At 39.3% G+C, this 27,539-nt stretch overlaps 2 protein-coding genes across 4 annotated transcripts in view; one reads left to right on the forward strand and one right to left on the reverse strand.

The window, feature by feature from the left end:
* Positions 1–3,025: 3,025 nt before the first annotated feature.
* The window catches only part of NDUFB1 (NADH:ubiquinone oxidoreductase subunit B1), an 84,754-nt gene continuing 60,240 nt past the window's right edge, over positions 3,026–27,539 (reverse strand). Inside the window, exons 1-4 of one of the 3 annotated variants that reach the window (XM_063117975.1) lie at positions 7,416–7,497; positions 6,301–6,329; positions 4,898–5,042; positions 3,026–3,141 (exon numbers count right to left, since the gene is read on the reverse strand). In XM_063117975.1, the coding sequence (XP_062974045.1) occupies positions 3,105–3,141; positions 4,898–5,037 (177 nt within the window). In that variant the 5' untranslated portion in view covers positions 5,038–5,042; positions 6,301–6,329; positions 7,416–7,497 and the 3' untranslated portion in view covers positions 3,026–3,104. Of the gene's footprint in view, positions 3,142–4,897; positions 5,043–6,300; positions 6,330–7,415; positions 7,498–27,539 lie in introns of those variants that run through there. The other 2 variants (XM_063117977.1, XM_063117976.1) reach the window with 2 other exon arrangements.
* CPSF2 (cleavage and polyadenylation specific factor 2) lies at positions 7,758–26,489 on the forward strand. The gene is made up of 15 exons (XM_063117974.1): positions 7,758–7,907; positions 11,369–11,553; positions 11,916–12,075; positions 12,192–12,297; positions 14,467–14,596; positions 16,861–16,976; positions 17,956–18,143; positions 18,581–18,871; positions 19,021–19,121; positions 20,291–20,491; positions 21,008–21,160; positions 21,920–22,145; positions 24,431–24,733; positions 25,635–25,769; positions 25,877–26,489. Exons 2-15 carry the CDS (start codon positions 11,405–11,407, stop codon positions 25,967–25,969), a joined length of 2,352 nt encoding a protein of 783 aa, XP_062974044.1. The 5' UTR covers positions 7,758–7,907; positions 11,369–11,404; the 3' UTR covers positions 25,970–26,489.

The raw sequence follows: 27,539 nt of genomic DNA on the forward strand, positions 1-27,539 counted from the left end.
GGTACCGCAGAGCTCAGTTCCAGTGCTCTTCAACATTTTTATTGATTTGGATGAGGTGGTACAGGGAACAGTTATCAAATTTGCTGATGATACAAAATTGAGTGGGATAGCTAATACCCTGGAAGACAGAAACAAACTGCAAAGTGATCTGGATAGGCTGGAGCGCTGGGCTGAAAACAACAGAATGAAATTGAATAGGGATAAATGCCAAGTTCTACATCTAGGAAAAAAGAAACCATATGCACAGTTAAAAGATGGGGGATACTTGGCTCAGCAATACTGCAAACGAGAAGGATCTTGGGAGTTGTTGTAGATCATAAGCTGAATATGAGCCGACAGTGTGATGGGGCTGCAAAAAAGGCAAATGCTATTTTGGGCTGCATTAATAGTATAGCTTCCAAATCGCACGAGGTACTGGTTCCCCTCTATTTGGCATGGTTAGGCCTCATCTTGAGTATTGCGTCCAGTTCTGGACACCACACTTCAAGAAGGATGCAGGCGAACTGGAGCGTGTTGAGAGGGCAACGAGGATGATCAGGGGTCTGGAACAGAGCCCTATGAGGAGAGACTGAAAGAACTGGACGTGTTTAGCCTGGAGAAGAGAAGACTGAGGGGAGACATGATAGCACTCTTCAAATACTTGAAAGGTTGTCACATAGACGAGGGCCAGGATCTCTTCTCTATCATCCCAGAGTGGAGGACACGGAATAATGGGCTCAAGTTACAGGAAGCTGGCTTCTGTCTGGATACCAGGAAAAACTTCCTGACTGTTAGAGCAGTATGACAATGGAACAATTTACCTAGGGAGGTTGTGGGCTCTCCCACACTAGAGGCATTCAAGAGGCAGGGATTCTTTAAGGTGGATTCCTGCATTGAGCAGGGGGTTGGACTCGATAGCCTTATAGGCTCCTTTCCAACTCTATTATTCTATGATTTGAAATTGTTGTAACAAGGGAGTTGTGTGTTCCCTGTAACAAGCCCCAATCAACAGTCTGACCATAGCATTCTGGACAAGCTGAAGTTCCTTAAGTTTTCAAAGGCAGCCCCGTGTAGAGTGCATTACAGTAATCCAAGTAGGATGTAACTAAAGCATGCATTACCATGGCCAGATCAGACATGTCCACAAACGGGTGCATTTGGCACATTAGCTTCAGCTGCACAAACACATCCCTGGCCACTGCCAAATCCTGAGCATCCAGGTTCAAAGCCAAGTGCAGAAGTTCAACCAAACTGCAAGGGAGACTGCAATCCCAACCAAAGTACTGCAGCCAAAGGATTCCACTCCTATCTCTATAAAATTTAGTTGACAGGTAGGAAGTCGAAGATACAGTCTCAGCACTATTTCTCCATCTGTTGAATTTCTCCTTAAATAAAGCCCTTTGCCAGAAAATAAAAATGAGGGGAAAATCTTTTGGGAGATGTAAGAGAACATGATTAGTTTATAGCACTGCAGTGGAACGAAGCCTCTAACTCTTCCTGCTTAGAGTGATTATATTAGTTCCTTTCTATATTCATTACTTTTTCTCCATGGGGGGTGGGGCATTCTACTAAGTGCAATCAAGAAGTTTTACTTGAGAAAACTGTGGCTACTTGCAAACACCACCACTGGTAGATGGGGAAAGAGAAAGCACTGCACATGATCATCTGCACACCACTTGTGAAAATATACTTCAAATATAACAAGGATTAAAGTTCAAAGGAAGGCTTTGAAATCATACATTGCTGTTTATCATTTATACAGCAGGTTGGGTTTTAAAAAAAGGTAACTGGAAAAGGGAAATCATGATACTATTTTTCCCTACAACAATCCTGTGCCACAGGCTATCTAGAGGTGCGGGAAGTGAGGCCAAGAGATAAGGATGCAGTCAAGATCAGGCAATGGCTAGGTTCAGACTACACAATAACCAATGGTGGTTTAAGAAGTCAAAAGTCAGTTGAGTGGTCAGTGTTTGGTTATTGTGTTGTCAGGCAAAAAAACACCCCACGGTTGACTATTTCCCCAAAATAGTCAACTGAGATAACCAATGCTCTGCAGAGTTGACTGCCTGCACAACCACTGGTTAGTGTGTTGTCTGTCGGGCTCAGTGGACTATCTTGCAGGGTTGAGAAGACTATTTCAGCTGGCTACAGAGTTCCCAGGCAAGAGTGGACAAAACCACAAACTCTGCTACAGCCAGCACAACTCACAGAGGCTGCTGAGATAGCACCAGGAGGATTGAGAGAGGAGGGAGGGCGAAGTGAGGGGTGGGATCTGGTCACTCAATGCCAGCCCCGACCACTCCACAGTTGTGTACGAACATATAATTTGTTCAAAATGTGAGCATTAGTTGTTCTTGTTTTTGTTAACTATGGAATGCATTGTAAAGGGGGGTGGGATAAATAAAACAATATATTTTTTTTAAAAAAAAACATGTTGCCTTGATTTAATGTTACAATGTGCTTAAAATCTTTCTTCTTCATTGAAACATGTGACTTGAGGCCACATCTGCTATACACACCAGTGTATAAGACCCACTGAACATAGTGAGACTAACTTCTGAGTAAATATTTGTCATTTCTAGGCTGATTTTCTATTAGCATGTTTCCAAAGCAGTACAACTAATCACAATCCAAAACCGTTAAAACAAATTAATGAAACAATACTATAATCACTAAAAACTGACACTAAAGGGCAGTATCAGAAAAATAAGGGAAAACATGTTTTTAAAACTCCAAATGCCTATTTAGGCGAGCTGTTTTTATTTAAAGGCAGGAAGAGAAGGATCTTCCCAGATATCCCTTGGGAGGAAGTTCTAGAATAAAAAATGCCACTGTTATCTTGTACCTGCCAAAATCATACAGCTAACAGAGACAGGCCTAAGAGCAAAACCTCTGCAGCTGATTGAAGTGCTAGAGCAGTTTCATGGGGCAGAGGCAGCCTTTCAGGATTCCACTGCATTGGATTCCACTGTAACTTCAGTCAGAATATATCCATATACTTCTTCAGAAACCAAATATTTGGAACAAAGGGAGCAACAAAAAAATCTTGTTACACTTGAGGACACAATCACAGACTTCTTATCTAAGCAAGTTTAATTGTATGGACACATTTCTAACTTCACACATTATTTCCATGTGACTTCTTCACCAGGTCTCAATTCCCTGTGAAAATAAAATGAGGGATAACAGAGTTAGTTAGTTATTATTTATTTATTTAGAATATTTATATACTGCTCCTCATTGAAAATTTCGGAATGGTGTACAAGATAAAACAAAAACAGAATAAAACACTTAAAACAAATTTTTAAAAAGCAAATACAGTGACTCAAAGCTGGATATTAAGGAAAGGCTTTCTGGAATAAAGATGTTTTCAGGCGGCACCGAAAGGAGTACAAAGCTGGAGCCTGCCTGACCTCCAGAGGCAGGGAATTCCATAGGAGGGGAGCCACCATGCCGAAGGCTCTTCCCCTGGTGGACTCCAATCGGAGGATGGATCTATGTGGAACCACCAGGATCAGACCTTCAGATGACCTCAGTGAACGTTTAAAAACCATTTTGCAATAGATTTGGAAAGGAAGAGCTTTTGTGGGCCTTTCTTCTGACTAACCATGCATAGCATCAGGCTGAAAGTCTTTTAAGGCCAGATCCTTACTAACTGAACCTCAACCAGCTATAATGAGAAAGCTTGACTTTTGCTTCATCAAGACACATCCACAATAAACTTGGGCATGGTAGAGAAACATTAGCAGCTTTTAGCAAGAGCAACTATTATTTGCAAGAAGTATAACGCTGGCATTTACTCAAGACCCAAATCCAAGTTTGCTTTTCATAGATATAAACCCTATTCACTTATTATAAACCCTATTCATTTACTGTATTTCAAACATTTATATACTGCCCTTCATATTACGTAGATTTCAGGGTGAGTAAAAGAACGTAATAAGAACACAATGTGCATAAACAGAAGATAAAAAGCAGTTAAAATCTTAAGACAGACTAAAAGCTCCTTAATTGAAACAGCCTTCCCTGAACTGGTACCCTCCAGATGTGCTAGACTACAACTCCCAAAATCCCCCAGTCAGATGTCTTGGCTTATAACTCCCAGAATTCTGGGAGTTGTATGTCAACACATTTGGTGGAACCAGGTTGGGAAGGCTGGATTAAAATAAGTTTAAACGCCTGGGTAAATAAAAAGGGGATATATCCAATGTCACATGAGTGAGCTTATGGTTACATGGAGAGACTTCTTCTTCTTCTTCCTCAGCCACCAAATCTGTTCCAACACCCCTCGAACAGATTTGAAGCAGTGGAGAATGGTTCCTCTAGTAGTGCCCATTCTGCGGATGGAATACAACCCAATGTTTTTGCCTGGTGGCTAAATAATAGCAGCATTGGCACCAGGTCAACCTCTTTGGGGAGGACATTCCAGAACCGAGGCACCACTGCTAGAAGCGCCCTCTGCCTTGTTAAAAAGTCCTGGAAAAGGACCTCGGGCAGTTGATCCTAACACATAGGCAGTTTTATGTAGGCAGTCCTTTAAGTATTTGGGTCCAAAGCAGTTCAGGAGTTTGAAATTTAACTGACAGCACCTTAAACAGGGCTCAGATGCAAGAGGTTGCTAGTAAAACTTTTAGAACTGGCATAATAAAGATGAATCGGGCCATGTTCTGTACTAGTTGAAACTTCCAACCCATCTTCAAGAGCAGCCACATATGTATAACATATTAACAGTTGTGTTACTTCCAACTGGGAGATTATTAGCATGAATCATTGTTGTATACAACAGCGGAAATATACTTATATTTTTCAACAAACTTTCCTCAAATATATTTGATTCTTCAGCAAGAAACAGGTTCATAGCTTTGAAAGTAGTGTTACTATTATATTGCTTGGTAGAATTCTATCCTGCATAACTAACCTTTGAAATAACTTGCTCTTGTTTCTGAAGTGTGAGAGTTTCTCGTCATTCCTTCTGTCAAAGTAACATCCCACCACAAATCCTAAGGGAACCAATGCTAAGGCCCAGTGTTCTCGTGCAAGTTGGATAATATTCACCATAGTTACTAATAGGAAAGAGGGCAAATAAGAGATTGCAGTTGATAGAACACCTTATGCATGCTCAAAACATTTAAATCACATCAGATTTTTCATTATGCAGAAACATTTATAATTATTTTCTTCTGTCTGCTTGGATTGCCTACTGCCAATACATTTTACTGGATGACCATGGAGTAAAATATTTCTCTATATCATGCAGTACGCCATTATTGTGTCCTCTCTTTGTTTTTTCCTAAACTAAAAAGCCCAAATGCTTTAATCTGTCCTCATAGGTAAATTGCTCAAAATGATCACTTGATCATTTTGGTTGCCCTTTTCTGCACCTTTTCCCAACAATAATCCCAAGCAAGCTCATTAAGAAACATCTCCCATTGAATAAGTGGGATTCACTTCTGAGGAAACTTGCTTAGGATAAAGCTATTCAAGCCATTTCACATGCAACAAAATTCGTTTACAAAAGGCATCACTGTGTGGGGGAATTTTTTAAATATATAACTTACACATGATCATCACACGTGAAGCAACCACCATAATGTAAGCCTGAAGCAATTATATTATGTACCTATGTATTTATAATTAACAAAAAACAGTAAAAATCAACAGATGGTGATTACTGGAATCACTACTTATATCAATCAATAAATGAGCAGCATACCATAGGTAGTTATGAAAGAACCCTCATGATGGTATTTTAAGAAAGCATGGGCAAATATTCTTGAGTACAACCATATTAACTGAAAAAAGCACAAGAATATTCTAGCAAAATCCGGGTTATCAGTTCGTTGAATGAACAGGAAATATTATTTACATAGGGGTGCACTGATTCAGGGGCTACATTTGATTATCCAGAGTAGTATGTGTGTGGGGAGAGAGTTGAAGAGAAAAGAGAGAGAGAGAGAGGAACAAAGCAGCAAGGAGGCTCTGGATCCACCATGGATGCAGACAGTATCAAGTTAAAATATATAAGAAAGATAGATAGACTAACAACAGTGCAATTTCAAAATATATTACAGATACTCATGAGGGTGGAAGTCAAAATATTTAGCTCTAAATATATTTTGAAATCACTCTGTTGTTAGTCTGTCACTCTTATATAAACAGCAGGGTATTGATGGGCAGCACCAAGGAACCTGGAGCTGGCACAGAGTTAACAAATTTTGATGAAAAACTGGAAATCACACGTACTAATTTGAAACAATAAAACCCAAAACTACAAGCCCTGCAAAAAACACTTCACATCTGACTCATATGCAATTTACTTACCAGATGGTGTAGCATAAAGTCCAGATATTCTGTGTGATTAAAAGGAAAAACCAAACAACCAATTAATGTGACTAAGGGTGCAAAAGAGGAGGGAGAGAGAGATCACTTTATATAGATTAGTTTCCCCTATGACTCACCATTTCTTTTGATTCACAATCAAGGTGATTACAGTGTGGTAACAAGATGTTATCCCACCAGCAGTACAAAAGTAAATTTGTGTGTGTGACCGATTTATGGGTTACATGGAAAATCTGATTTGATATAAAAACATTAGAGAATTTCTAATTTAGACCAAAGATCCATCTAGTCTAGCACTGCTGCAGTGGCCAGCCAGGTGGCTATGGAAGGACCACAAGCAGAGCACAAAGACAACAGTCCTCTCCTGCTATTGCTCGCTCATATACAATGACATTCTGTCTCTAAACCTATAGGTTCCATTAGGCCATTATGGCTAGAGGTGCAATCCTATGCATGTTTTTACAGGAAAAACCCTACAACGCCCAGCATTCACCTGCCAGTATAAATGGCTAAGGAATACTCTGTGTGTGTGGGTGTGGGTGTATACACATACACACGCACATATATATTCCTGTCTAAACATGCATAGGATTGCCACCTAAACCTATTGATAAGCATACATAACTCCGTTGCCACCTTGATAGCTACACTAGGCAGAGATAAAAGGAGATGGCAGAGATTGCCCAGAAAAAAAACGACACGTAAGAGAGGAGCTACAGGTAAACTGAGACCGCATGAAAAAAGTTGCAGCCCCATACACTTACCCGAAAATACGCCCCATTCAAACATTGTACATCTTACTTCTGAAGACTGAGCTACGTGTAGGTCTACTCTGCTTTACAGTGCAATCCTAGTCATGTCTATTCAGAAGTAAGGACCGCTGAATTTAGTGCAACCTACCTCCAGGAAAGTATGTTTGCAGCCATAAGGACGGTAAGTACAAAATCAAGGGCGACAGTTAATCCGAATCAACAGCCCCGGTGTACATAACGTAGCCAATATTGGAAAACTGACCTCACAAAAAAATTCCTACCCCCCAGTTCAGTTTCCAACCCACTTACACCTACCCCCCCCCCACAAAAAAAAAAACCACTTACCGTTAGCGTTCCCGAAGGCCTAATCCTGCTTTCAGCCAGACGAGGCCTATTCAAGGACACAAAAGGCTGTCGACGAACCTCCTCGAAGCCGGGAGAAACCATTCAGTGAGGCGAACGGGGGGGGGGGCGAGTTTCTTCTGCCGCTCATAAAGCCGTTCACTCAATACGGGCTTAAGAGTGTGTTGAGACTCGCCTCGAAACATGATCGTAAAGCTAATTCAGGCGGGTAACTTAATTCAGATGCTTCCGTACCTCAGACTGCGTTCCCCGTCTAAATTGGGCAGATAGTACAGTCTGCGTCCCTGTTCGCGGCTCCTCCTTTTCGTTCTCAGCGCGTTTGCCGGTTTTCTCCCACCTCGAACCAAAATGGCGGCGGCTGTAGGAGGAGCTGAGTGTGGCTGAGAAGGCTCGTGTGCCTTTCCCTTCCCCCCTTCCCCATTCAGGTCCCCCATAGGTTTAGGGGACGGGAATTAACGAGGGGCTTCTGTACAGGTAAGGGTATACATGAACGTACGAGGGGGGGGAAGCAAAGTGACACCACCACCCCTCATCTCCCAACTGTGTTTCACATACATCCTAAAGAAACATGACTTGCCAGTTCCCGCCCTTCTTGTGCTGGAGTATTTGGAGACACAACTGCCGGGTAGGTCGTGAAGGGAAGGGGTTTCTTTTCTTAACCCCAGGCAAAGAGAACTCGGGACTGCTTCCCACGTGTATTGTGGTGGGGCAGCCCGATCTTTCGCAGGGCACATCTCAGCCCTCTGGATAGCATAGGATCCTAAACACGTTTACTAGGAAGTAAACCCCGTTGAACTCAGTGGGCCTTACATCAGAGGAAACCCGCTTAGGCTAGGGCTATAAGTGTAGACGAGTACAGAATGTGTACATCTAGACGTTTAACTTGGACAGATGACAAATGCCTGTTTTTTTACTAATCAGGTATAAGTGCAAGAGCGAAGTCGGACTCTGGGTATGTGTAGCAGCAAATACCTTTGCTGCGATATAACATATAGAGTTGTCCGTTAAGGAGTCATCTTTGTAAACTATGGTAGTTTGAGTATTTAATAGTCCAGACTTATGCAACACAGGTATTTGATAGGTTGACAGTGATTCAAGCTGGTGGGAGGTGTACTGAACTTTTGCTGTGACTGTAATTATATGTCTCCTCTCTAAAACAGCTTTTTCAATTGCTTTTTTCATGCTAGCTGTAGCTATTTCAGGTCTTGGAGCCCCCCCACTCCCCAAGAGACACCAGAGAGGAAGTGTTCAGTGCTGCCTGCTCACCCTAAATTGCTGCACACATGCACCAATCTTATTGAGGTTTAGTGACAACCCATTTCTTAATGTATAGGTCTGCTGCTGTCGTGTCTAGCTTGCCCCTAAATATGTAAGAAATCCATTCTAATACGTGTTAATAGCTTGAGGTAAGAAATTATAAAACTTCAAAATATGGGGTGCACCTCAACTATTTGATACAGTTTAAACTTGCCTGTATATATAATGGATTTTATTTTTTGTATTTTAACCCCTTGAGGATTCAGATGAAAACAACCTGGGTTGTGGTGGTATTTTTTAACGTTAGTTACTCCAATGTGGTGTTGGACTGGGACTGAGGAGATCTGAGTTCTAGTCCCCACTCAGGCCATGAATTTCACCAGGTGACTTAGGGCCTGCCACTGTCTCTCAGGCATAACCTATTTCACAGGGTTGTTGTGAGAATAAAGTGGAGGGGAGGAGAACCATGTAAATCACCTTGAGTTCCTTGCCAGAAAAAAAAATCGCTTATAAACATAATAAAATTTAAAAAATAAAATGAATACTATACTATGTCACAAACATGGCAGGAGTGCTGTTGGTAGTGTATGAAATCTGTTCGAGCCAGGACTCAAACATAATCTGCGTATGTGATGGGTGAGAATGCTTGAATGACTGGCTATCATTTTTTAAAAAAATAATCACATGGTGGCATCACCATACCAGAAAAATCTGCACAATGACAAGTCCAAGAATGGAGGCCTAGGGTGGAGTAGAAAATAAGTTAATTTTTCCATCACATGTATGATTAAATTTTAGTAATATTGTGATTCATAGATGTATCTGGGAGAGCTGTCTTGTTTTCATGACCAGGGTGAGGGAGCAGCTATTATTATTATTATTATTTATTTATTTATATAGCACCATCAATGTACATGGTGCTGTATGGGAGCATCTATAATGAAAGTCTTAGGGAGCATAGTGTGTCAGGTTCTTAGTCAAACCTACAGACCCTCATCAGTGAGTGAAATATTTCGGCCTCGGTTGTAAATTTAGTTTTCTACAACTTTATTTAATCAATTTGGAACATGTATGTCTGGATGAAGGAGTCCTCTTGCTGCAGTGTTGCCTCCCTTCTTAGCATTAGCTTTTCATAGACTGACTTCTTCTGCACTGCTTTGAATGAAAGCATTCTTGATTTTTGTTGAATATAGAGGCTGCTTTGAAATGTTAGCAATGGACTCTATATGCATGCAGGGAGCAATCTTATGACCCCTAAAGAGCAATCTTATAACCTGCACTCCCCTTCCCCTTTTCCTTGTAGCTGGTGTGGAAAGAAGTGCAGGAGCTCCTTCTCTGCACTTGGAATGGGGGAAAAGGGAGTGTTCCTGGAGGCGGGCAGTGGGGAGACTGGGGCAGCAGCTGTAGGACATATGCTACGGCTGCTCCAGCCTCCTTTCCCGTTTCCTGAAGTTTATGCTAGACAGGTTCAAACGCCCGTCTAGCTTAACAATGCCCATCTAGGTTAAATGCAGAGCAAGAGAGTGTGATGCGCCTCCCACTCTGTATTTGATACTCCTAAGCCTTTGAGTTCAGAGGTGTACAATTACTCAGGGCAGATCCCATAGGACTGTGCCCGAAATGGCATTTTATTTTCTAATATTTAAAGTGCAACAGACTGAATTGTATATATTTGGCAGAAATTAGTAACTATAAATGTTAAAATTAAAAGGAATTCTTGTTAGCAAAATAATAATAGTGTATGTGCATGGTGGGAGAGAGTACATATTTCAAGTACCCCTGGAGACAGTTACGTTATTCAGAGGCACAGTAGCCTGGTTTAGATGTAACACTAAACTGTAGGAGGAATGCACTAGTTCTAGTTTCGTTCAGGTAATATTAATTACCTGAATGAGACTAGAACTAGTGCATTCCTCTCCTCCTCTCCTCCAGTAAATCCAGGAGGAGGAGATTGGAAGCTTTCATTTCCATTTTTAAATAACTGTAGCTTATCATTACATCAGAACCCAAAGCTATGATTAATCTTTAGGGAAACAAGTGATCTTCATAAACCACTGTTTGAAATTGACTTGTTTCCTTAAGCCACAGTTAGACTAACCAGAGTTTGTCCAGATTTGGACATAACAAACTGTGATTATTTCAAAACAGCCATGCAAGCATTCAATTTTCTTGTGGTAGCCCCGGAGGAATGGGGAGGGAGGAACTGATGAATCCAAGGCTCCTTCACAACACTAAGCCATTGAATGTTACATATGGCTTAGTCCATTGCATGTCAATAAGTGCCGGACGTTTACCAAATGCAATGTGAAGTTTCAGGTGAGGGGCATGTCCCTGAATAAAGTGTGTTACTTTCTTCAGAATAGTGAATGGCCATATATGAATTTTACAGGGAAGAAAGTGTAGGCTAAACTTGCCCCCCTGTTCATGTTGATCCAAGCCAATCAGAATCAACACTCCTTCTGTCTTCATAGGCCCACTCAGATCTCTTTCAAGCTTGCTTGTGATGGACTTTTGGGGACTGGTGTGTGTGTGTGTGTGTGTGTGAGAGAGAGAGAGAGAGAGAGAGAGAGAGAGAGAGAGAGAGAGATCTATGGAATCTAGATAATATAGTATAGATAGACTTTAGCATAAAAAAAAATCACCGATGGGTTTTTACAATACATTTTATTATCTTACAGTAGTTACTTTTACTGAACACTTTTTGGAAGAAAAAAATGACATCAATTATCAAGCTAACCACCCTCTCTGGGGTGCAGGAAGAATCTGCTCTCTGTTATTTACTTCAGGTAGATGAGTTTCGGTTTCTGTTGGATTGTGGCTGGGATGAGAATTTTTCTATGGACATCATTGATTCCCTACGGAAGTGAGTAGAATCTGGCTTTAATTAAAGTGCTGTTCCTTTGCAAATAATTCTAATACAGTTTTGTAATCATTGCATTTTTATATGTCTTGATATAAAGGAGATATCAATTGTTATCTATGTGCAGTTTAGCTACAACCTCTTCAGATTAATTTGTAATACTTACATTACAATGCTTATCTACTGCTCATGGGACTGCTCCTATTCATGGAAGGGAACTCGGGATCCTAGTCATAATTTAGATTAAAATCATGGATAGGTGCAGTTCTTAAGTGATGTGATTCATACAGTCACTGAAATGGAGTAATTTTCAAATAGTGAAAGAGTTTGCATTTCCCCCCCTGTTGATGTTTTTCTTTATATAGACATGTTCACCAGGTTGATGCAGTACTTCTTTCACATCCTGATCCCTTGCATTTGGGTGCCCTCCCATATGCGGTAGGAAAGATGGGATTGAATTGTGCTATCTATGCAACCATTCCGGTGTACAAAATGGGTCAGATGTTCATGTATGATCTCTACCAGGTACAGTTCAGTTGAAACTTGCTTTTTTTATATGATTTTAAGCTCTGCCTGATCAAAATCCCTAACAATATTTTACTTTCCCCCCCATTTGTTTGTTTGTTTGTTTGATTGGTTAGTCACGGCACAATACAGAGGACTTCACTTTGTTTACCCTGGATGATGTGGATGCAGCTTTTGATAAAATACAACAACTAAAATTTTCTCAGATAGTCAATTTGAAAGGTGAAAATTATCATTTTAATTTTACCTTTTGTCATTTTGTTGTCTGGGGTTTGCTGTTTGTTTTGCTCAAACCTAGATATTTCTGTCTTTTTTAAAAAAAACCACAATTCAAAACATGGGAAATGGTTGTTCAGTACTGTAGATATTAAACTATTGAAGTCGAGACAGTTTTAATTAAAAGGGAATGGTGCTTCTGCTAAAATGGAGTATTCTGCTTAAATCATCTCATTTATTTCAATTTAAGCCTTCCCATACCTGCAGAGATCAGCAGGACAATCAAAAGCACAAATCAACAGGGAGAAACCACACAAGAGGGAGGAAACAGCAGATCACTGTAGTTTATCAGTTCAGACTTTACTTAAACCACCCTTCCTCAACCTGCTGCCCTCCAGATGTTTTGGACCTCAACTTCCATTAGCCCCAACCACCATGATGTTGGGAGTTGTAGTTCAGAACATCTGGAAGGCACCAGATGGGAAGGCTGGCCTAGACCATAGTAAAATGTCCTTAACTGTGGTTTGGTCTGATGTCTGAGTTGAGCCTACATTCCCCATCCTCATTTTGGGAACTATCAGGGCTGTTGAAACTCTTATTATCTGCTTCCTTTATATGCATGAGACTTCATGAGACTTCTATACATCATAACTAATCTATACATATATGTGATGTCAGTGATCGTAGAGAGCTCACTGGACATTTCTATGATCAGTAATATAGCTGCAGTCTAGTTAATGTTCTATTTACTGCAGCATGAAAGCCATTAGAATAATCAGGAGCTGTTCACACAATCCACTAACACACACACAGTAATTTAGGGTGGGTTGTTTTGAACATTGGGTTGTTCATTGAACCATGGATTAGTGTGTTGTCTGAATGCAGCCAGGGTGGCTTGTTAACCATGCACTGTGACTTATTTTCTCAATCAAGCCCCCTTAAGAATTGATGGTTGTTTTATTATGGTTTTAATTTTTGTGAACCGCCCAGAGAGCTTCGGCTATTGGGCGGTATAAAAATGTAATAAATAAAATAAAATAAAATAAATAAGAATCCATGGTTTGTTATTGGGTTGTTCAGGGTGGTTAACAATCCATACTGCATGGTTAACAAGCCACTAACCCATGGTTCAACAAATAACCCACATCAATTACTGAGTGTGGGTTAGCCCCTAAATATGCTAGAATCAAATTTCTGAATGCTTTTGCAAGTGATGAATATTTTCTGTTCTAGATGCGCTTTTTTGTTGCACAAATAAGCTTCTTTTGTTTAAATTCCTAAAAACATATAGGTGTTGTTTAAATTCCTAAAAACATATAGGTGTTGAATATGTCATCTGTCAGGGATGCTTTAGGGTGTATTCCTGCATTGAGCAGGGGGTTGGACTCGATGGCCTTGTAGGCCCCTTCCAGCTCTGCTATTCTATGATTCTATGTTTGCTGTGTAAGTAGCTATTGGCATACTAATGTAGAGAAAGGTCACTGTTCATGAACTTTGTGTCTTGGGGTCAGTTGGTATGCCTGCCATTACTCCCTCACCAAGAAGGAGGTGTTTGCTTAATTCAGACATTTCATAGGGATTCTGTATCTAGCAGGTTCCCAAGACCTTATTTACCATTAAAGAAATATTAACAACCAACCCTTCTTTCCCCAAAAAGAGGAGTGAAAAAACATACATGTCTTAGCAAGGTTAGCATTATACTGACATTTGGTTTTGATGGATGCCCAAAGTCACTACAATAAAGTTTACTTATTTATAGTATTTTTATCTTGATCTTCAGTCAAAAAGGCCTGGAGAACAGTTTACAGATTAATAGTAAAACAAGCTCTATAGACTTACAGTCTAAATGACACAACAGAAAAAGAGGATGGGAAGGAAGCAGGAAAAAAAGCAAACTCTGGTACCAGTTCTGAAAGCTACAATGTTCTTCAAAGGACCAAAAAGGAACTGATCCTTTAGTTCATAAACAATTTACTCTGAGTTGATTTAGAGCAGTTCTATAGATTTCGGTAGGTCCACAGCAAAAACTGTAGTTGCTTGTAAAATGCAGTTTTAATGTGCTGTGCCTTTAGCAATAATTCCAGTGCTAATTGCTTATTTTAACTGCCTTGAAATTAAGGTGGACTTCAGAAAACTTTATGTTCTGTTTCTGAAATACTGTTCTTATTCTCTTAGGGAAAGGACATGGCTTGTCCATCACACCATTACCAGCAGGCCATATGATAGGAGGTACAATATGGAAGATAGTGAAAGATGGAGAAGAAGAAATTGTTTATGCAGTTGACTTCAACCACAAGAGGGAGATGTATGTATATAATGCTGCTATTTTCCTGGTAATGCAACTATCATTGCTTAATGTTTCTGATTTCTAAAGACACTCAGCCTTGTACAGTATTTAATACAGCGTTGCAAATAAGGCTACAGAAGCTGTTACCCTGCATATCTGCACATGCCTGTGTTAGTCACAAGAGGAGTTTCAATGGCCTGAAAGAAGAACAAAATGATCAGTTTTATAAACGCTCCCTGTCTGGCTATGTTAGATTTGTTTTATGTGTCACATATTCTAAAATGGTTATTTACAAGCCTAAATTAATAGCAAGAATGTAGTGAGTCTCTGTATATGGCAAGGATTTGCATGAGCACAGGTAAAAAAAAATTGAGGGCAAGGGTGGCTAGAGAAATAAATGCCCCTCCTTGAATGATAAGACTTGAAGTTAAAAAAGCATTTTGAAATGCAGTACGGGTGGTGGAAGCACCAAGGTTTTCTAGACCAGGGGTGAACACAAGGTAGGCAGTAGATCAGCCTAGGTTTGTGACTCCTAATTGTTTAACAGTAGCAGCAAAATGATTTTCTTCCACCTGAAAAAAAGCTCTCAAATGAAGAAAGCTTGTCATAACCAGTAGTGGATTTTTCTGGTCAGGAACTGTGAGTTCAGTTCTGTTACTGAAAACAAATTTCTCTGCACAGGCACAGCCTGAGCCTGCATTTTAATTCTAAGTGCATGTCCTGCACCTTATTCTGGTTGGTAAAACTTGGAGTTTTAGGGGAAAAGTATATCTGACGAGCCTGAATTGTGCTGACTCCTGTTCTAAACTGCAGCCAAGGTTACAATTCACCCTTCTTGATTTGCCATTATTTAACTGTCTTAAGATAAGTCCTAAACAACCAAAAACTAGTTTCCTAAATTTATTTGTTTATTTACAGCATGTTTACTCTATTCTTCAAAATGGGTTGCTAGAGCAGCTTATAAAGATTAATAAGATAGTCCCTGCCCTTAAGCTTACAGTCTGAAAGACCCAACACAAAATGAAAAAGAATTGGGAGGAATGAGGGGGAAATAGTTTTAGTTTTTGTAGGTGTTCTTTCTGCCAGGCAAGAGTAAAACAATCTTCCTGTAGCTATGCCTTCTCTGGCCGATGTTTTCAGAGTAAGTTGGTCTCACCCCTTGCCATAATGTTTATCCTGAGAAGACTTTAAAACAAACTTATTGTGGGAAGAAGAGCAGTCTCTTTTAAATTTCAGTTCTTCTTGAAATGTCAGTACATTTAGAACTATTATCTGTATTCTAATTACAGAAGTAGTTACCCAAATTTGCCTGTAGGAGATGGTCTTATTTGTGTGGAGCGTGGTAGATTGGAGATTGGGTTTTATTTATAGAATGATGCAGTGTTCAAAATTTACTTGTCTGGAATTTTATTGCAATGTTATTTTTGGACTTGGAAATGCTGACAAGAATACAACAGATGGAACAGATTTATTTCTGAGAGAAAATGACAAACATATAATTTACTAGGTCACCATGAAATAGAAAAAATAATAATGAATAGGCACATTTTAAAAACAAACAAACTGGACCATAGACTAATCAAATTAGCCTGAAAAGCAAGTAAAAGAAGCAAGAAGTTAACAATAGAGAAGTGTTTGCAGACTTCAAAACATTTGCGAACTGGTTCATCATTTCTTCATTTTTAAGCAAAGAACTTTAAACACTTGGCTGTACCCCCAATTCTACTTTTCCTGGCATGCTTTGGTGTTTCCTCATCACACGTCTATCCTGACACTTCAATTCGCTTGATGAGCCCAGATATTTGTAGTGTCTCAGATAACTTGAGTTTTCAGTTTCAACACAGGATGTGGTAAATAACACATCTGCCATGTTGAAAGATTGTTTTTAGTATGTGAACATGACAAAGAATGTTGTCTTGTGACTTTTTTTGGTAATTGCATTTGCCTAAATTGATCCCTTCTTTTTTCTCACTTTTGATCTCACACATTGTCTGTTTAAAATTGTATTATACAGGCAGAATCCCTGACTCCTTTATGGCAGGGATTTGAGTGTTTCTGCCCATATAATGCCATTACATGCCATGTACATTGATGTTGTATAACTGATGTAAAAAAATATATGCATGAGGAGGGGTTGTGTAAATTTGATCATGTTCTAATACAAATTTATTTGTTATAAAAGCTGCCTTTCTGGAGAATAGGAAAATAGTATTCTGCTATAATATATTTTAGTATTGTTGTCACCTTTGTTTAACTAGAACACTGAAATTCATCTTTTTCAGCCATTTGAATGGATGTTCCCTGGAAATGTTGAGTAGGCCTTCTTTGCTCATCACTGATTCCTTTAATGCCACTTATATACAGCCAAGACGGAAGCAAAGAGATGAGCAACTGCTAAGTATGTATTTTGCCATAGCAGCTAAAGTACGAATAATGGGGGGAAATCTCTGTTCTTAACAGACTTTTAAATCCTAGCTTCCATGTGGTACACATGAATATTACAAGAAAATTAGAAATATACTCTTGCTTTCAGGATAGGATTCACCACACTGGTTCAGTAGGTTGTTGTTGTTGTTTTCAGTAAAAGCTTGAGATATTTACAACTTTAATTTATATATTGTGCATGTTTTAAAGAGAACTATTAGTTGTTTCCTTTTGCATTTGCACAAAATTAATTTAAAAACTGGCAAGTCAATATATTGCTCTTACGTGCTAAGGCAGAGATTTTCAGAATTGCTCTTATAGATGTCATTATCTGAAAAAAATATTTTCCCATATGAGCACCATATTAAAAGTAACTGCTGAAAATGTCCTCTTTTACAGGAGGTAAGACCAATCTGGAGACATTCTAGGGACTTCCCCATTGTGGCCCGAGTGCTACGTGGTGAGGGCTGAGGTTCTCCTTGCTGGGCTTTAGGAAGCTTGTAAATGCATTTCTTTTTAGATAGAGTTTTCAGGGTAAAAATAAGCTAATTTAGAGGTATTTAGCTATTTTTCTGCATGTGACGTCACAAATATGATTATTTAAAACTATCCTCTTTTAAAGTAATAGGTTATAAAGTTATACTGTTATTAGCTGCTTTTGAATGGTAAAGAAAGGCAGTTATAAGCTATTTAATTAAAATCTGATTTGGAGACCTATCTTTGATGCAGTAAATTGCTGCATGTGGATTAAACCTAAGCCCTGAGCTAAGCTTGTGAACCGCCCAGAGAGCTTCGGCTATTGGGCGGTATAAAAATGTAATAAATAAAATAATAACTAAAATAAATAAATAGGGTTTTTCCTCTGGAAAAGAAACCTTTTTATATGCACATGAATTAGGATTCAAATACTGTTACTTTAAGTACTAAGCATCTGCTTGTCTTCTTGTCTCCAGCAAATGTCTTGGAAACACTGAGAGGTGATGGAAATGTCCTAATAGCCGTGGACACTGCAGGCAGAGTTTTGGAACTTGCCCAGCTGCTTGATCAAATATGGAGGACAAAAGATGCCGGTTTAGGAGTCTACTCTTTAGCCCTTTTAAATAATGTCAGCTACAATGTTGTGGAGTTCTCAAAATCTCAGGTTTGTTTTGATAGTAGAATACTCCGATTACCTGCGTGCTTACATCAAGTCTATCCACATCCACTTGTAGGGTTCTGCAGGAAAATAATAGTACTGCATTGCTAAGCACTTGAAATTTACTTTTGCTGAGCAGCTATTTATAATACTGTATAATGGGCAACATAAAATCTAGGTTGGAAGGTCATCAGTAGTCTAGATGTGAAAATTTCCCCTTGTTGAACAAAGACTTTGGAGAGCTACTTGAAGTAGAAAAAACTTACCCACGTGGACCAATGATCTGACAGTATTAGGCAGTGCCTATGTTCACAAGTGAAATGTATGCATTGTTTACAGTGCATGCACAGATGCTAATAGAAGGCAACTGACAAGTAAGCATTTATTTTTCTTCAAGTTGTTTTAAAAGATGACCTGGCGATTTGCTCTCTTTCCACTTGCAGGTGGAATGGATGAGTGACAAACTGATGAGATGCTTTGAAGATAAGCGGAACAATCCTTTTCAGTTTCGTCATCTCTCTCTCTGTCATGGACTTGCAGATTTGGCTCGAGTTCCTAGTCCCAAAGTTGTGCTTGCCAGCCAGCCAGATCTGGACTGTGGCTTTTCAAGAGATCTCTTTATACAATGGTGTCAGGACCCCAAAAACTCTATCATTTTGACATATAGAACCACTCCTGGAACACTAGCACGATTTCTAATAGATAATCCCTCTGAAAAAGTGATAGACATAGAGGTAAGAAGATATTACTTCTTTGGTTAGGCTTGTTTAAGACAGGTAACCCATTGATCTTGTACAGTCTCTGTGTGTGTATCATCATAAAACCTGAGCTTATTGCTTATGCCTGCAAACATGCCTCCTTATTGGTAATGCTTTCCTTTTAGCTGAGGAAAAGGGTCAAACTGGAAGGAAAGGAACTTGAGGAATACCTGGAAAAAGAAAAACTAAAAAAAGAGGCAGCTAAAAAGTTAGAACAGTCCAAAGAGTAAGTATCTCTGCATATAGGCCATAATAATGCATGTGTTTGAGAATTGTTCAAAATAGACTTTTTAGCAGATATTTTACTATCGCTTCAGTACTATTACTTCCTTTCTATAACACCAAGAAAAAAACCTTTTAAATTAAAATGTAAGCATTCTAAACTGTTCCATCGGTTTTAATGAAAATTACTTCCAGAAGTTATTATGACTGTATCATAAGATGACTGTTACTGACTGATGTAAATGCCTTTTAAGATGTGTAGGAACTGCTTATAACAATTTGTGGTTTGATAGCTACATTAACTTCAGAAACTATGGTGCTATATAAATAAATAATAATAATAATAATAATAATCTGCAATTTTAATGCACTGTGTAGGTAGCCATTTTGGTGTTACTTTCCACAATAACTTTCTCAGTAAAGTAGAACTATGGACAGTGTGAATTGTTTGTGAACATTCAGTTACTGTAACATTGTTTAAGCCAAATGCAGAAAAGAGGAATCAAAATTATTAGGTGACTGAAGCAAGTCTCCTGTGAGGAAAAGTTACAACATCTGAGGCAATGTAGTTTAGGAAAAGGGTGAGTAAGAGGGCCTATGATAGAGCTGTATAAAATACATCCATGGTGCGGTGAAAGTAGATAGCGAGAAGTTACTTTCTCCCTCTCTCACAGTACTAGAACCTGGGGTCATCCAACAAAGGTGAATGGTTGGAGATTCAGGGCAGACAAAAGGAAATACTTTGTCACTCACCTCATAGTTAAACTCTAGAATTTGCTTTTCCGAGGTGTAGTGATGGCTGTCAACTTAGACGCCTTTAGAAGGGGATTAGACAAATTTATGAAGGATACGGCTATCAATGGCTACTAAATCTGATGACTACATACTATCTCCAGTATCAGAGGCAGTATGCCTGTGTACACCAGTATCTGGGGAATAACTATGGGAGGAAGACTATAGCCCTCATACCCTGCTTGTGGGTTGGCCTCTGTGGGAAACGTGATGCTGGACTCAACGGGCCTTTTGTCTGATTCAGGAGGGCTTTTCTTATCTTCTTCAATGGTTGTGGATCTGATTAGTGTCTAGATGAGAGATTCCTGACAAATCAGGATAGAAGTATTTTTTGTTTGCTTTGTGTATTTATAAACAATTCATTTTGGGCTCCTATTTTAGAGCAGATATTGATTCCAGTGATGAGAGTGATAACGAAGAAGACATAGATCAACCATCTCTTCATAAAACTAAACATGATCTGATGATGAAAGGTGAAGGCAACCGGAAAGGAAGCTTCTTCAAACAGGCCAAAAAGTCTTACCCTATGTTTCCAGCTCCAGAAGAGAGAATTAAATGGGATGAATATGGAGAGATTATCAAGTATGTGAGAGTGAAGAAAATATGTAATTTTAGTGTGTTAACTTTAGTGTGCATCTTATATCTAAAAAGAGAACTTAACATTGTCTACTTTCATGCAAAAATGAAGAATTCATATTTTTCAATATATCTCAGTTTCAAAAACGGGCAGAGGCTTCTCTAAAAAGAAGCATGCTATGTCTGAATGGGTTTGTATCTGTCAGACAGTGGAATAAAAAATACTGGTGAAATGAATTTCCATCACGCCGGGAGGCCCTGTGTCCCTCCAAATCTGCTCCAGAACAGATTGGAAGTGTGGGGACAGGAAGGGGAGGTTCCATTGCTTGAGTGGAATTTTGTGTTTTTAACCCTATATGTACATTCCTGAATTTGGATCAATGCAGCTCTTTCATGTTATTACTGTTATTACTTGATTCTGCAAATAAAAGGAAGCATATGTATATTGTCTCCCTTCACTACAGAACTACAAGTTTCCTTGAAATTCCCCTAATTTAGTATTAATAACCTTCCTTTATGTAGGCCAGAGGATTTCCTTGTTCCAGAACTTCAGGCAACCGAAGAAGAAAAGAACAAATTAGAATCTGGGCTTACAAATGGAGAGGAGCCTATGGACCAGGATTTATCGGATGTTCCTACCAAATGCATTTCAGCAACAGAATCAATGGAAATAAAGTGAGTGCATTAAGACTGGTTACAGCTGGAGGGCACTGTTAGCAGTCAAGTGATGATGGTTAGGCTTTACAATCTGTCCATTCTCTCCAACTGAGATTGCCTGATTTAAGGTTATAAATCAGATCGCAATAATCCTGAGATTTAGTATTGTGAAACTTTTCAGTTTAGGATTACATTAGCTTCCTATTGCTTTCCCCTAGCTGGGTCCTTCTAGATGGCTCCTGTGGTTTTCTATTGGGTTAAACTCTGAATTGTTTAACCCCATAGCAACCCAGAGCTCCAGATTCGGATGTCATGATAACAACCCAGAAAAAAACACCAGGAATTGTTATGTATGAACTGGGTCGTTATATCCCATGTTAGTCCTACTTCGTGTAGGCCCATTGAAATGAATGGGAGTTAAATTAGACTACCATTGGATACAACTCAGAATGTGTTTAACTTAAGAAAATGGAATTGCCTTTTTGGTGGGTAAAATGTTGTCTATTAAAATTCTTAAATAGGGTTAGATTGGCACCATTAAGCTACATAAACGGTACATAATTACTAAGCTATTCTCCAGGAGCTGCCTTTCATCACGTTGATGTATAACAGTTGTATTCTTACCTTGCAGCTACAAAAAGTAAAATTTCAGTTGAATGTGTTTGTTGTTTCCTTTTCCTTTAAGGGTTTGGTTTCTGTTCCTTGTGTTCAAATTAATCAATAACAAATTCAATAGATGAATTGTTAAACTATTTTTCTCATTTCATCAAATGTTAGAGCTCGTGTTACATATATAGATTACGAAGGGCGCTCAGATGGAGACTCCATTAAAAAAATCATTAATCAGATGAAGCCACGGCAATTGATCATTGTCCACGGACCGCCAGAGGCTAGTCAAGATCTTGCCGAGTCCTGTAGAGCTTTTGGTGGAAAGGACATTAAAGTTTACATGCCCAAACTACATGAAACTGTAGATGCAACCAGTGAGACTCACATATACCAGGTAAGATTTTAGACTTGGGTAAAAAAGAATTGATAGCTATACTACTAATAAAAACCTACTTTTAGCTGTATTCCAAACTTGTGCGTTGCAGTCCACTTGGAGGAGGAATTATTCTTTCAATCTGTGACACACAAGTTAGTACAAAGAAAGGTGGGTGGTTTGATTATGTAACCTATATTGCACCTGTTGTCCTTGGTTCCGGTGCATTTTTCAGCTCAATTTGAAGTGTGTTGTTGAGTTATAAGGCATTTTGGGACCTGGTTACCAATATGATATTAAGATAGCTTTACTATGATTGTGCATTTTGGTTTTTTCTCTTGTTCCTAGGTGAGGTGTTTGTTAGTTTTTATCCCTCACTCCAAATAAAGTTTTGTTGGACTTCATGATGCTTCTTGAATGTAACACTCTTCTGCATTAATGCTGTTTAGTTTCGAAGATCTTCTGTTACTCTGGGTAGGCTTTTAAATGCCATGGAATATAATTTATTTAAAACATTTGTATCCTGCCCTATATCATTAAGATCTCAGGGCGGCGTACAGATAAAAGCATACAGTATAAAACAATAAATATACACAGCTAATGGTAAGCAACAAAGTGCACAGAGAAGGAAACTGGACAGGTGTGTTGTGGTGGTGCGCACTATGCACACAAATTTAACCACAAACTGTTCTGTGCTGCAGCTTTGCGTCCCACCTCCCCCAGAAGAATGTCTTTGTATGCTCATGTTTGTGAGCTACTAAAAGGTTTTGCATCCACCTGCAAGGCTACTATATTCTATTCAAGGAAGCTGGAATTAGTGTATATACATATAGCCACATTTCCTTTGTGAGTGCTTTTGTTAAGTCTGCTTTTCATCCAAAGTAGTCTTTCCTTGTTCTAAGCCCCCTATATGGTATTTCTGTTGGCATCTTCTTATTATTCACAAAGTAATTTGTTGCTGCTGGTACATAGATGTCTGCTTGGCTCCATTATTGAGTAACTTGGCTTTGGTTTCATTGACAGTGCAAAAAAAAAGAGGTGCGAAGACCTTATAAGATATTGCAGTCTGTTTATAACAAGAAACACAACTCTTAAATCATTGGAATGTGCTGGTGGTAATAATGATACTTTTATTACAGGTACTATCCATAAAACTAGAATGATAGCTTCTGGTTTGGTGATGTGATTACTGCCAGGCTACTTGTCCTAGTCTGTCAGTCTTGGTAAGACAAATAGCTGTAAGCCTGTCCAAAGCTTCTGCCATTGTAAAAAATACATACACACAAACCGAATTCTAGATCCATGTCTACATAGCCTTCTACTTGACCAAGTATGCCTGCTTTATAGTTCAGTGAGTACCAGACTGCAGAAGTCATAGAATCATAGAATAGTAGAGTTGGAAGGGGCCTATAAGGCCACCGAGTCCAACCCCTTGCTCAATGGAGGAATCCACCTTAAAGCATCCCTGACAGATGCTTGTCCAGCTGCCTCTTGAATGCCTCTAGTGTGGGAGAGCTCACAACCTCCCTAGGTAACTGATTCCATTGACATACTGCTCTAACCGTCAGGAAGTTTTTCCTGATGTCCAGCTGGAGTCATATGCTCTGCTTCAGTAGCTGAAACTTTCATTTCCTGTTTATCTGGAAAATATGCCTGTTCTAGTCATTGGGCATGTTCACACAGAAAAGCAGTGTTTGGTAGCAAATCATGAGTTAATTAATCCATGAATTGTGGGGCCAAGTACTGTGCAGGAGTCACATCTGGTTTCTGTAAATAACCTGTGAATGCCCAGATTCATAGGTTGATGGCATGATGTCCAAACCCAGACACTTTGGGTTCTTTGTGGGTTAAACAACACAAAGTTAACCTAAGAACAAACGATGGGTTACTTAGGGTTATTTAACCCACGAACCATGGCATGCCAACCACCTATGAATGACCTGATTGTAGGTTGTTGTTTAAAGCAGAAGTGGTAGGTATGTGGTAGGCAGTGCACACACACTCTCCTGCTTGTGCACGACAACCCATGGGTTGTTTAAACCATGGGTTGTTGTTATGTGCGAACTAGGTAATTTTTATTTATTTATTACGGTCAGTAGCCGAAGGTCATTGCCTCAGCCATCTGAGCCCCTCACAATGATAGAAGTGCCAACTTACTTTGCCCTTTAAAGTCTTTTCCTAATTGTGTGGCTTCTCAAAGGCTCCCCTCCTGGTTTAATGCAAGTAATGATACTGAATGTGTAAAATATGCTGTCTGTTTGGTTCATTTGTTTCAATAACTTTTTTTCTTCCCCCTTGCGGATTAGGTCAGATTAAAAGACTCTCTGGTCAGTTCCCTTCAGTTTTGTAAAGCTAAAGATGCTGAACTGGCATGGATAGATGGCGTCTTAGACATGCGGGTATCAAAAGTGGACACGGGGGTGATTTTGGAAGAAGGGGAGCTGAGAGATGATGGAGAAGACACAGAAATGCAAGTGGATGCACCCACTTCTGATTCTAGTGCTGCCGCACAGCAGAAGGCCATAAAGAGTCTCTTTGGAGAAGATGACAAAGAAATATGTGAAGAAAGTGAGATCATTCCTACTTTAGAGCCATTGCCACCAAATGAAGTAGGAAAACCTAATTTGTTACTCAGATAAGCTTTTATTGCTTTGGGTTTGGGGCCTTGCATTGATGTGTATTTCAGTGTTGGAATCTGGTTTTTTTGTGGGGACCTGTATAGACATATCTCTTGACAAATCAAAGGAATTACTTGGAATACTTAAAGGAGTAAAAGATTAGTTTGTTTCATATACATACTATATATGCAACTTTTCTATTTGAATGAAGGATGGCCAACTTTTTCTTACAGATAGAAATTGGTAAAGAAAGAAAGCCTTGCCTTAATTATTTATTATTTATTTATTTAAAACATTTATATCCCGCCCTATATCATTAAGATCTCAGGGCGGCATACAGATAAAAGCATACAGTATAAAACAGTAAATATACACAGCTAAAAACAAATTAAACCATGAACCAAGTTAAAACAATATATAATTTAAAAGCAGTAAAACAATTAAAACCGTTAAAACAATATTTGTTAAGACTGCTATGAGTCCTGTTGGCCACCCGTAATGAAATCTTGTCAGATACCTTGAAATTGCTGTACCATATTCTTGTTACAAAAGGTTACAAATCTGGAAGCAAAACTAATGTTTTCTAACTGACACTGCTAAAGGCCTCTGGGTACAAAATACTAGAACTAGTCACTTCTTCTGTGACACTGATGACCTTCGTAGAAGTTCCATGCATTGCAGGAAGGCTTATAAAGGACAGATTACCAGTAGACTTTGCTGTGTGAAGCCAGCACTGAGCAGAAATATTAATGGAATGGTTTTGGTTTAATCCCATTTTCTCTGAGGTTTAGTATTACAATTATTTGAAGGTATATTGATGTTTGTAAGAGTATTTTCTTAATACTTTTCAAATCTTTCAATTAACTTCTGTTTTGTACCTTCATCACAAAAGGTTCTTGGACATCAGTCTGTCTTCATGAATGAGCCAAGGCTGTCTGACTTTAAGCAGGTTCTCTTGCGAGAAGGAATTCAAGCTGAATTTGTGGGAGGTGTTCTTGTATGTAACAACTTGGTGGCTGTTCGCAGGGTAAGTTTTGTGTATCTGTATGTGAGAGGGAGCTCATTTTTATGTGCTAATTGTAGCAAAACTCTTTAAAGCCAGTAAGTAATTAGATGTAATATGATTTGTTACAGACTGAAACTGGACGTATTGGATTGGAAGGTTGTCTCTGTGAAGATTTCTATAAAATTAGAGACCTTCTATATGAGCAGTATGCCATTGTCTAAAGGAGAACTGTAACTATGATACATTTGGACTTGTTCTGTTTTTATGGGATCCTTTTACAGCACACATGTATAAGGGCAATTACCAGCCATTACCAAAGGTTTCCAGCAGAAGGATCCAGCAGAAGGATATATTACAGATCACACAGCTGTATAGACATCCTGTACATTTTGCCAGTTTTATTTTTCAGACTAATACAACAATTTTCTTAGAAAGTACCTGTTTTACAACATTTCACTTGCAGATATTTTTATGAGAACTGTTCTGGGATGGGTCCAGTCCACGTTGCACTTAGTTCCCATTGAAATTAATGGACTTAAGTCATGATTAACTTGCCCATTGATTTCACCTAAATGCATTTCACTGAGACTGGATCCAGCCCATTAAAATTAGGTCTAGGAATGCAAAATGTATATATGTTAAATGTCAGTTTTCCTATTTTGCAAGTAAAATAATTTCTTTCCATTCTTGGTTTTGTAGGGAAATATAAATACTGTTCTGGTAAAACCCAAATGCGATAAATTGGCAACTGCCCTGTTTCTTGATAGGAGGTATTTGTCCACCTGAAAATTAACATCCATCTTGTAATTATTAGAGTACAGATGGATGTAGTACATTACCTTGAAGATATACCCTATTTCTTCCATTCTAAGACACACTTTTCCCCCCATATAAACATCTCTAAAAATGGGGTGTGTCTTAGAATCGCGGGTGTGTCTTAGGTCATTTTTTTCTGTTGGTGGTACTGAAATTAGTGTGCGTCTTACAATCGATGGTGTCTTACAATCGAAGAAATACGGTAAGCATATTTTGGTGATGCTTTCGGTGTACCTTTCTTCAGTGTATTGGATAAGCAATTCAGCTATTATTGCTACTAAATCGGACAGTTACACATAACTAGAAATGCACACATTAATTAGTTTTTCTGTTGGAATGGTGTTGGCTGGGGAGCTGATGTAGGCTGCTAGAGCTCTACGCAAGTTTGAGCTTTATGTCCTGCTTTGGCTGTAGCGCACACTAAATGCAAACAGTCAAGCCTACAGGTGATTAGCCGAAGGGGTTCAGGTGACAGCAGAGGTAGTTCAAATCCAGGCAGAGTTAAGAACACAGGCAGCGAGGCAGACAAGAGGAATAGGCGGCAGCAGGAGTGGTCAGGATAACAAGCAAGAGGTCAGATACAGTAAATCAGTCAGGTACGTTACGCAGTCCAGAAGCAGAGTCGTTAGGCAGTCCGAAGTTCAGGAAACATGGCATCAATCACAGTCACAGTTCAGGAGACAAGATCAAAGGCAGGATGGGCCAAGTTGTTCCACCGCTAGCTGGATTTTCTGTGAAGGTTTTAACCCTAAAGCCTACTGGACTCCACCCAGAGCTCAGCTACCATAATCAAGCCTCTCTTTCCAGAGCCTTACTCCTGAGGAGACCTTTGCACAAGAACCTTGCTTGCCTGCCATATGAAGTGACGACACTCCCAGGGGTCAGTGGGCTGCTCAGCTTCTGAGGCTGAATCCCTTTCCCTTGACAGGGATGGTCCTGCAACCCTCTCCCCTGAGGGCTCAGGCTCCTGAGTCT

Source organism: Elgaria multicarinata, chromosome 2, assembly GCF_023053635.1.
Source record: "Elgaria multicarinata webbii isolate HBS135686 ecotype San Diego chromosome 2, rElgMul1.1.pri, whole genome shotgun sequence".
Lineage (NCBI taxonomy): Eukaryota > Metazoa > Chordata > Lepidosauria > Squamata > Anguidae > Elgaria > Elgaria multicarinata.

What these genes read in the sequence shown, in the direction of transcription:
- CPSF2 (XM_063117974.1), top strand. Translation starts at nt 11,405, where the DNA reads ATGACATCAATTATCAAGCTAACCACCCTCTCTGGGGTGCAGGAAGAA. An exon ending in ATCATTGATTCCCTACGGAA is followed by an intron (nt 11,554 to 11,915) that starts GTGAGTAGAATC and finishes TTCTTTATATAG; the next exon opens with ACATGTTCACCAGGTTGATG. An exon ending in AAGTTAGAACAGTCCAAAGA is followed by an intron (nt 19,122 to 20,290) that starts GTAAGTATCTCT and finishes CTCCTATTTTAG; the next exon opens with AGCAGATATTGATTCCAGTG.